Source organism: Chelonoidis abingdonii, chromosome 11 (genome assembly GCF_003597395.2).
Source record: "Chelonoidis abingdonii isolate Lonesome George chromosome 11, CheloAbing_2.0, whole genome shotgun sequence".
NCBI lineage: Eukaryota > Metazoa > Chordata > Testudines > Testudinidae > Chelonoidis > Chelonoidis abingdonii.
Window position 1 is genome coordinate 15,210,497 of NC_133779.1, and position 10,909 is coordinate 15,221,405.

Here is a 10,909-nt window from a genome sequence, read left to right on the forward strand (position 1 = left end):
AAAATTAAAAAAAAAAAAAAAATCAAATTAATGAATTGTGGCAGATTGCCGAATAGAAATACACATTCCTAGTGCTCAGTATCAAAATGTTGACTTAAAGCCTCCCTGATTTGAATTGCCCCCACTTGTTCCCCCCTAATAGCCTTGGTATCAGGCTGCTCAAAATCAGCAGCCAGGTGATCTGCCTCAGCGCTTGTTGTACAGACAAAACTCCACAGGATCGTTTTAGGGGTTAAGGCAAAGATGCCACATTTATTATGATCTATAGCTACTAGCAAATACCTTAATACTTATACACATACACTAACACACACCCACACACCCCAAATGTTCTGCAGCTGCTGAATAGTTACCAGTTCCGATTGTAGCTTGAATTCGCAGCTTGGGATTGTAGCTCACGGCAGCTAATTGGCCAGGAAAGCTGAGCACGAGGAGGAGCGGGGTCTCTGTCGGGCACACACCGATGCCCCTCGATGTTGATAGCAGAACGTTACCCAAAGTCTCTCATCTCACCCTTCTTTTTTATAGGCTTTTAGTTTGGATTCAAAGTCTATAGGTCTTGCTGTGTCACGCTGCCTCCGGGTTTCGACTGATCACCCGTCAATTGCAGGCGTGACTTTCAGCCTTGAACCTGGCTTTGATCTTCCTTCTGTTGTTTCTTTTGTCCTTTTCTTTTTCGGGTGGATGCTTCTTACTTTGTTTAGGGCTGTTGTCTAGGTCTTCAGCCATTGGTATTTGAGCTTTATATCATCAGGATAGGCTGGTGCTGGAGGTTGATTCTATCACCCATACATACCTCATTCACACAGCTAAACTAAACTAATAAAATTACAGCATGGCTCGCAAAAATGAAGGCTGCAGCACAAGCCTTCCACAAAATGGAGTTAGCATTTTAAAATGGGATTTGAATTACAATAGTGCACAGAAGTTACAATGTAGGCAAAATGGCAAGTATAATGAAATGGTGAACAGAAGTTACAATGATACAGTGAATAACTAAAAACAGTTTTATTCACATAAGTTCTACATGCTCCACCCCTGAGCAAACTTTTCACCCTTAGCCTCACAAAGATTATGGAGCGTGTAGCAGGCATCTATGACCATGGGAATGTTTTCCTCACTTAGGTCTAACCTGCCATAAAGGCATCGCCACCGTGCTTTTAATCTAACAAAGGCACATTTCACGGTCATTCTGCACCTGCTCAGCCTATTCTTGAAGTGCTCCTTGCTGCTGTCCAGGTTTCTCATGTAAGGCTTTATGAGCAGATGGGAGTAGTGGGTATGCTGGGTCTCCCAGGATCACTACGGGCATTTTAACAGCCCCCACTGGAATCTTCCAGCCTGGAAAGAAAGTTCCTGCTTGCAGTTTTCTGTACAGGCCGGTGTTCCTGAAGATGTGTGGTCATGCACCTTCCTGGACCACTCTGCATTGCTGTCAGTGAAACACCCACGGTGATCAACAAGCGCCTGTAATACTGTGGAGAAATACCAATTTCTATTGATGTGCTCTTTCACAAGATGGTCCAGGGCCATCTATCACCCCGTTGCAGTTAGAGAATCCCATTGCCTATCCACTATTTCACGCACATTTGCCAAGAGTCACAGTCCTTTGTACCGAGATGTGAGTAACGACTCTGCAGACTTGTGTTAACAAGGCACCCGCAGTCGACTTCCCCACTCCCAGCTGATTCCGAGTGACTGGTAGCAGTCTGGAGTCGCCAGCGTCCCCACAGCAATCGCCAGGCACTTCTCCACGAGAGGCTGCTCTCATTTGGGTGTCCTTGAGCTGCAAGGCTGGGGCGAGCTCCACACACAGGTCCAGGATGAGGGCTTCCCACATCCAAATGTTCTGTAGCCGCAGCTCGTTGTCCCAGACCGGGCGAGTTGTGACTGCAGATGGTGAGGATGCAGGGGAGCAGTGATGGGCTCCCCTCTACCACCACCACGGTTGGCTTCCTGGTGACTGCCAAGGCCCCTCCAGCAACACCCTCATGACCACAGCACCCTGCGCGGTCACCCACCTCCCCACACTTAAGGCCAGTCCTGCCAGGGTTGTCCTTAGGGAGAATGGCACCCTAGATGAATTTGTACTTTTGTGCCTTGGCCCCTGCTGCCTCCCCCGTCCCCGCACCCTCCATATCATCCCTGGGTCCCACTGCCCCCCCACTGCATTGCTCCAACTCTCTGAGCTCCCTTCTGCGCACCCAGGCAGGCTGGTCCAGACCCGCACTCAGGCAGGTACATACATTTCCCTGCTGGATTAACACTTAGTTCACCAGACCCGTGTCACTCATGAAGAGAAGTTATTCTCACGGGGGCCATGAAGCTGCTGAATGAGGAAGGGATGAGACTCAGCAGACTTCCCTGTGCTCCCTCTGGCAGACAGCTGTGCTGCCAGCCTGGCCTCACTTCCCAGCTCTGGGCCACGCCTAGTGGGTCTCAGCAGGAGCACTTGCTGCTGGTGCCTTTCCCACGCACAGGCCAATTTGCACCGTAGCAGAAATCGGGGGATCATGTGACCCCGCATGCCCCCCCCCACGTCGCTTATCCCAGACCTGCATAACAATGTGATCCCACCACTCAGCGCTTGTTTCCCGAGCCCCAGCCGCTCCCTGAATGCCAGGAGGAAGCTGGTGTTGTTTCTTTCCATGATACACAGCAGCTCGGATAGCTCTGGTTCCCGTTCACACTGGGAGCTCAGGACATACGGCCTGGCCAGCCGCTCTGCGTTCACAGCAGTGGAGAGCCGGGCGGGATCTATCCTTTCACACAGGGATGGCAGGTGCACCAGAAACAGGGGCAATTAGAAAATGCCGCAAAACGCAGCCGGAACAGCAGGGGATGCTGGGGCAGAAAATAATGCACCATGGGACGCTGAGCCCGCCCTCATGACGTGCTGTGATCCCCCTCACCTTCCCAAAAGTCCTAGTTGCAGAAGGTGCCGAGTAGTATGGTGGGATAGCTACCCACAATGCACTGCTCTCGCTGTCGGCACTGGAGCACCAAATGTGGACACGGTCTGCCGGCAGAGGAAGCGCAGTGTGAACATGCAATAGCGATGTTATCATGGCGCTTTTTGTCGATAACACTCTGTGGTGTAGACAAGGCCCAACCATCAGAGGAGTGAAGTTCGGGAGCAGCCTCCCAAGGGTCATAACTGGCTTCAAGACTGAGTGCGAGACGTTTCTGGAGGGGACAGGATGAGGAGACATCCCACAAGGGCATGGAGCCAATCCGTGACTGCTAGCAGCAAATCTCACCAATGGCCAGAGACGGGACACTCGCTGGGGACAGCTCTGAGTGACTACAGAGAATCCGCCCCCAGGTGTCTGGCTGGTGGGTCTTGCCCACATGTTCAGGGTCTAACTGGTCGCTGTATCTGGTACCAGGAAGGAATTTCCCCCCCAGGTCAGATTGGCAGAGACCCTGGGGGGGCATTCGCCTTCGTCTGCAGCCTGGGGCATGGGGCACTCGCAGGTTTAAACTAGTGTCAGTGGTGGATTCTCTGTAACTTGAAGTCTTTAATCCATGATTTGAGGCCGTCAGTGACTCAGCCGGACACTGGGGTCTGCTACAGGAGTGGGTGAGTGAGGTTCTGTGGCCTGTGATGTGCAGCAGCACAGACCAGATACCAGGTCCCCCTGCTTGGCCTGCAGCGCCTAGCGGTCCAGCTCGGCGTAGGTGAGTCCGTCGGTGCCCGGGCTGGGCGCCTGGGGACAGGAGGGGACAGAGTCACTGGGGGGTGTGTGTACCAACTGCCCACACACACACGTTCACACAGAGCAGGGCTTGTCCCCTCCAGCAGGTGGTGACAGGGACACACACACACATACACACCCCTGCAACCTCACCGCCACCCCAAAATACTGTGTGACAGATCAGGTGAGTGGGGCCCATGTGGGTCAGGCTTGGGGGTCAGGGCCTGCAGGTGGATAGGGACACTTACCAGGGTCTGTATCTTTTTTGCTTCATCAATGGAGGCATCTGTGGAACAGAGACACCCGCTGAGCTGCACCCCTGGCCGGCCCAGAGCAGGACCCCACACCCAGCTCCGACCTCTCCATCCAGCCTGGGGGCTCAGAGCCCAGCACAGCCACCCTCCCCCGCCCCACAGCATGGGCCAGGGTCATTAGCCCCATGTTACAGAGAGGAAAACTGAGGCACAGAGATGGCAGCAGAGTCTAGGGGATTATGGTGGGTCAGGGGGGCTGGGAGGCAGGATGCCTGGGTTGTCACCCTGGCTCTGGGAGGGGAGTAGGGTCTAGTGGTTAGAGCAGGGGGCTGGGAGCCAGGAGTGGATGGGGATTCCCCACAGGTCACTGGCTGAGAAGGTCTGATGGAGAAATGAAGGGGGGGACACACAAAGCCTCAGGTCTGGGGCGGGAGAATGGGGAGCACAGAAAGGGAATCTATGAAGTAGAGGGGGAGGGGAGGGTGACCCACAGGGAGCTGGTCAGGAGAAGGCAGGAAGCTCAGCTGACACCGGCTACCTCTGGGACCTTCTCCATTTACAGCAGCTGTAAATCAGGCCCTGCCCCATATTGGTGGAGCCCCCACGAGGCCCACCCCTCATGAGGTATCCTCCACCCCATGGTACTCCCTTGGGTGCATTACTTACAGATGGGCTCATCCTGAGCCGGCGCCTTGAACACCTCCAAGGGGATGGTGCTAAAAGACAAAAAAATCCCCTTGTAAATGTCATATCCCCCCACCCGCAGGGAGATTCTCCAACATACCCAGAGAGCCCCCAATCTTGCCTCACACTGAACCCTGTTCCCTAACCCCACAACCACACCCATTGGACCCCACTTCCCTGCCAGAGCTGGGGACAGAACCCAGGCAGAGGTGACACACGTGTGGCGGGGGAAGCAGGGTCACATGACACCCCCCTCCCAGGACAGCTCAGTCACATGGTTCAGCCAGGCCCCTCCCTGCGGAGCAGCTGAGCTGTGGAGCAGGGAGCAGAGGCAGGAGCAGAGGAACAGCTGGGAGCTGCAGGTGGGGGGGTGTCACTGTTTTCCGAGAGGGAGGGGGCAGGCGTGGTGTGACTCCAACTGTTCTGGGGTTGTGCCCCTCCACTGTCAGCAGGCCCAGATCATGTCTGAGGAGTCCTGGCCCCCAACCCCTCACTCCCTCCCCCCAGAGCCGGGGACAGAACCCAGGAGCCCTGTGACCCTGGCAGGTCCATCGGGATGGGGAGGATCCAGGTTCCTACTTGCTCGGTCTCAGTGCGTCTCGTTTTCCTGCAGAGGGACACAAACCAGAATCCCCCATGAGCCGATCAGGATCCCCCGGCCTCAGCACCCGGCCACTCAACCCCCACAGGGCGGCAGGGATGCGGGTGCCTGGGGGGGTCCCCTCTGCTGCTGGTGCTGAACCTGGATCCCTGCTGGGGTGGGATGGACCAGCAGGGGGCAGCGCAACACCACAGCATGCACCAGGGGGAGGAGCAGATTAACTCGGGGGGCTTGTCCTGTCCCCAGTCCTCCCTCCTTAGTGACTCATTATAATGAACCCGATCCATAGGTCGGCTCCCCTGGCACCCCATGTACCTGAGAGGCACGGCGCCCACAGCTCATTATACAGGGACCCCTTTCTCAGTGCTGAGATGTGGCCACATATGGTGCGGGTGGGGCAGAGAGATTGGTTACATGGGGACCCCTCAGCTGGCCCTAAACTGCAGCCCCTCTGGGGTGGCACAGCTGTCTGTATAGGGATCACACATGCAACAGAGCCCCCTACTGAGCCCCCACCCTCTCCTTGGCTTTCCCGGCACAGTCCCCCATCCCGGCCGTGACCCCATCTGGCCCTGTCTAGCGGCAGGTTTAACCCTTCCCTCGCTGGGCGGGGCACTCACTGGCTCGGGTTCTTCTCCAGCAGACGAAGGCCACGGGGAGCAGGAGAAGCAGGAGGAGGACAGCAGCTGCCGCGCTCACCCCGGCGATGATGGGGCTGGTCAGACCCAGAGGTGCCGGCGGTTCCGATCCGCCTGGGAAACAGCAGCAGCCGTGAGCAGCTGGTCTGTTCCTCCCCCCCAGCCCCTCCCACCCCAGGCGGTGCCCAGTGGGCTGGGACACCTCAGGGCACAGGCAGCAGAATATTCTATGGGGAGGATGTTGGGGACCCCAGGGCATCAAGTGGGGTCAGAACCAGGAAGATCTGGGGGATTTATAGCGCTAGGCTGCAGGGCTCGGGACTCGGTAGGGGGCGCTCTCCCCATCGGTCAGGGCTGGCCCCATTGCCACAGCACGGCGCTAGGGGGAGCTGTCTGATCCAGCCTGGTCATCATTTAAGGCATTTCACCCCCTTCCTCATGGCCACACTGGCTCAGGCCAACGGGCCCATCTAGCCCGGTATCCCGCCTCCCATGCTGGCTGCTTCTGGCTGCTTTGCAGGGAGCTCCGGCGGGTTCATGTCAGAGCAGGAGGCTTCTCTCTCCTCCCAGATCTGTTGGTGGAGAGGCGTCACTGCCCCTGAGAACAGCCTCCATCGCTCCCCCTGGGCAACCACTGGAGAGAAGCTGCCCCATAATCTATCACTCAATAGATTCCCCCTGGTACCTGGCCCTCCTCTGCCCAGGCGGGTGGGACCCGGTGCCGCTCCAGGCTGGGCCGAGTCCATTCCCCCTGCGGGAATAGAACCAGCATCTGTTGGGGCAGAGGGAGGGCAGAGGGAGGAAACAGTGACTCAGAGATCATCCCCACCCTCCGTGACCACTGGTGGATCAGCCTCTAGGCTCAGGGGCCTGGCCCAGTGGGGGGCCCCGGAGAAGACTCAGCACCCAGACCCTGGTTCCCGCAGAAGCAGTGGGCAGGGGGAGGCAGGGGAAGCCTCTGCTGTGGCCCTGTGACGGGAGGACTCTCGCTGTCTGCTGTGGCCTCTGGGCTGGGGGACTCTCACTCCCCGCTGTGCCCTGGGGCCGAGACGCAGGGACAGACCTTCTCTGGTCTGGGGCTCACAGTTGGGTGGAGCAGAAAGTAGCAAATGGGTTGTGGCGCTCCAGTGGGGGGACAGAATGGGACAGGGCTGTGGGTGGAATAGGGGCAGGGCCCTGGGGAAGGCGCAGAAAGGGGCGGGGCCATGGGCGGGGCTACAGGCAGAGGGGGAGGAACAGGAGAGGGATGCAGGTGGAAGGGGGGGAGGGATCCCCCTTGCTCCCCAGGAAACCTTAATCCACCTCAGCTCGTGACTCAGCAGTGATCGCTACTGTCCGTCCGGGGAGGGGGGGTTGTGGCTGGGGACGGTGCTGGCTTGGCAGCCCCTGGGCCCTTACGCCTCTGTGCGTCAGGGGCAGCCAGGGGAGCATTCCCTTGGAAAGGCCTCTGCTCTTCAGCTCCCGCTGGGGGCAGGGATCCCCCCTCCCTCAGCCCTGAACCTCCAGGAGCTGCTGCTCCCCCCAGCTGGGGAACCCCCCAGTCACACTGTCCCTGCTCCCTGTCCAGGCGAGTTCTAGGGCTCTGTGCAGAGCCTGGCTCTGATCATCCCATCAGGTGCTGAACTTCTGAAGTTGCAGCTGGGAGTGGGGACGCTGAGCCGGGCCCCTCACCTGCTACCACCAGCTCCATGGTGTCACTGGGCTGCGAGGAGATGAAGGGCTCTGACCGGGGCCGGTAGCTGCAGCTGTAGTTCCCTCCGTGCTGCCAGCCCACGATCGGGATGCGGAACTCGGCCCTGGCCCCAGCAGGGTCCATGTGTCGCTGCGGGTTCAGGTCTCCAGCCTTGTGCAGGAAGAACCTCACGTCCCGGCGCTGCCCCTGACACCGGATGGTGACGTTTGCCCCTGGGGCGGTGACCCCAGTGGGACTCAGGGAGATGGAGGGTCTGGGAAAGCTGGGATCTGCACACAGGAGACAGGCTGTGAGAGCCAGACCCAGGCACCCACCCAGCCCGGCCTCCAGCTGCAGAAGAGAAGAGTGAGGGGGGATTTGATAGCAGCCTTCAACTACCTGCAGGGGGGTTTCAAAGAGGATGGAGATCTGCTGTTCTCAGTGGTGGCAGATGACATAACAAGGAGCAATGGTCTCAAGTTGCAGTGCAGGAGGTTTAGGTTGGATATTAGGAAACACTATTTCCCTAGGAGGGTGGTGAAGCACTGGACTGGGTTCCCTAGGGAGGAGGTGGAATCTCCACCTTCATCTTCAATGATTCCCAGGCACGGGCAGATCCAGGGGCCCCCTGGCAGAGATTCTCTCCCAGATCCCAGAGTCCCCCTGACCCAGAATCCCAGCCCTGCGAGCTGGGCTCCCAGCCCCACAGACACGGGGCCTCGGCTGCCTTGTTCTTGGGGTCTTCATATGCCATGTGTGGCCCCTGCCTCCTTCACTGCGACTGGTCCCCCCACCACAGAGTGACTCACCGGCTGGTCTCTGGCACCCAGCACGGCAGTGCCTGAGACCCACAGAAGAAAGGAGTCAGTCCCCCGGGAGGCAGTGAGGCATCTTTATCCTCATTCTACAGGGGGGAAACTGAGGCACCAACACATTCACTTTCCTTAGTGAGCTCTCAGAGTCAGGGACTGTCTCTTCACGCTGTGTTTATGCAGCGCTACTGAGGCAGCGTTTGCAGAGGTCTCCACTCTCTGTGGGCATCTTGGTTTGTGGTCTCTTGGCCTGAGATCCCCCAAGGTTGAGGCCTTTCAGCCCTCTCCCCTAGGAAGGACATTTTTGAAAACCGCGATGTGCTCCCATCACACAGAGTTTGTCACCACGCCAGGAGCTGGGCCAGATCTCAGAGGTCCTACGCACAAGGTGCAGTGTTAAAATAGCCTCCCTGCCCCGAGTCTCCAGGGGCTGCTGCTCCCCCCTGGCTGGGGTACCCCCCAGTGACTCTGTCCCTGTTCCCCGGCCGGGTGTCCCCTTTGCTGGGTCAGGGCTCAGGGCAGAGCCTGGCTCTGAGTGTCTCATTGGCACCGAGCCCCCATGAGGGTCTGGCTGAGGGTGGGGCTGGGAACGGGGATGCCGAGCCGGGCCCCTCACCTCTCACCACCAGCTCCATGGGGTCGCTGGGGTATGACACGGCGAACGGCTCCGATCTGCTGTGACAGGAGCAGGTGTAGCTCCCGCCAAGATCCCGGTGAACGTTGTTGGTGGAAAACTCAACCTCCAACCCATCCGAATCCGCAGGTGGGAAATGACGTCCCTCTTTATTCAGCACGAACTGCACACCCGGGTGCTGCCCCCAACACCGGATGGTCACAGCTGTCCCCAGCAAGACCTCCTCACCAGGGCTCACGGAGATGCTGGGTTTGGGGTAGCTGGGCTCTGCAGTGGGAAGCAGACAAGCTGTGAGACACAGGCCCCGTCACTCACTCCTGGGACCCGTCCTCACCGTGCGGCCTCAGTGCGGGGTTGTCATGGACTCACAGATCTTGCCCACTCTTGGCCCTGTGGGGTCCATAGGGGGAGCCCCCTTCAGTGAGACAGCCCTTCTTGGGGGTCCACCCTCTCTTGCGGGTTAAGTGGCCTCACTGTTGGGTCAGACCTGATGGCTCTGGAGACAGGCTCCTGGAAGCCTTTCCAGAGGGGCCAGAGTTTCCTGTGAGCCCTGGGCTAACAGCATAAGACACGGAGCAACCCCAGCCCCTGGGGGCCCAGAGCTCTGCTTCCTGGCAGGTGACAGGCCAGGCCAGTCTCCAGGGTCCATTTGCTCCCTGGCTTCTCTGCTGGGAGGGCTGGGAGCCAGGACTCCTGGGTCCTGTCCCCGGCTCTGGGAGGGGAGTGGGGTCTAGTGGGGAGAGCAGGGGGATGGCAGCCAGGACTCCTGGGTTCTGTGCACAGCATCACCACCGACTTGTAGGGGACTGTGCAAGTCTCTATTATACACTGAGGTTTATAACCTTCAGCTCCGCCCATCACCCCCTAACTGATGTGTTGCCTGGCAAAGGCCCCCCTGCTCTGCAGCCCCCCCCCGGGGGCAGGGATCCCCCACTTCCTCTGCCCCAAATCTCCAGAGCAGGACTCTGAGCTGGGCCCCTCCCTCACCTCCCACAGTGATCTCGACAGGGTCGCTGGGATACGACCAGCGATTCTGATCCGCTATGGAGTGATAGTTGCAGGTGTAGCTCCCTCCATCTTCCCGGCCAACATTGGGGATGGGAAATTCAGCCACTTTCCCTGCAGGCACCGTCCGCACCTGCAGGTTCGGGTGCCTAGCTTTACGCAGGAAGAACTCCAAGCCCAGGGACCAACCCTCACAGCGGATGGTGACGTTTCCCCCAAGCGCCACCACCCTGCTGGGGCTCACCCAGATGGTGGGTTTGGTAAATTCACGCCCTGCTTTCAACAAGAGACAGGAGTTAAACAGAGGAGACACACACACACACACCCTGCTGCCCCTCCGCCCCAATTCAGTCCACCCATCATTCGGCCTCTGTGGGAGTCTGTCCCCTACCAGGGTTGGCACTGCCTGCCCATGGGGCTCGAGGGCAGAGGGTTCACTCAGACATAGCTCAGGACCCAGCTACATGAGAGATCACCTGCCTCTCCCCCGCCCCACTTGAGGCCAGCCAGGGACCCTGACCAGTGGGCCCCCTGCAGCTCTGCCCCCCGACCTGGCTTTGGAAATAGTCTGTGACCGGCAGGATTTATGCAAGACCCACCTTTCCCCAGGCCTTGGGAATGGGGTGGGGGGGCTGTGAGTGCAGGGGAGGGAGCTGTTGGGGGCGGATCTGGGGGGCTCTCCCCATGGCTGCACTGACCGTGATCATTTCGGTTCCCCGGATCCAGAGCCAACGGACGGCCCCTATTAACGTTTGTATGAGCTGAAATAAATCCATGTTTCGCCCCCACCCCGGATCCTCACAGCCTGTCGGGGGCAGGACTTTGAACCAGGGGACGGTTCCCATCTCCTTTGTCAGACCCTGGGAGCCAGACTCAGCTCCCAGTTACTCCGGGGATGGGGGGGGGGGGGG

At 58.7% G+C, this 10,909-nt stretch overlaps 1 protein-coding gene across 1 annotated transcript in view; it reads right to left on the minus strand.

The window, feature by feature from the left end:
* The window catches only part of LOC116832313 (alpha-1B-glycoprotein-like), a 180,073-nt gene that overhangs the window by 115,978 nt on the left and 53,186 nt on the right, over positions 1–10,909 (minus strand). Inside the window, exons 5-6 of the mRNA XM_075070736.1 lie at positions 8,976–9,260; positions 7,547–7,837 (exon numbers count right to left, since the gene is read on the minus strand). Coding sequence (XP_074926837.1) covers positions 7,547–7,837; positions 8,976–9,260 — 576 coding nt within the window. The remainder of the gene's footprint in view (positions 1–7,546; positions 7,838–8,975; positions 9,261–10,909) is intronic.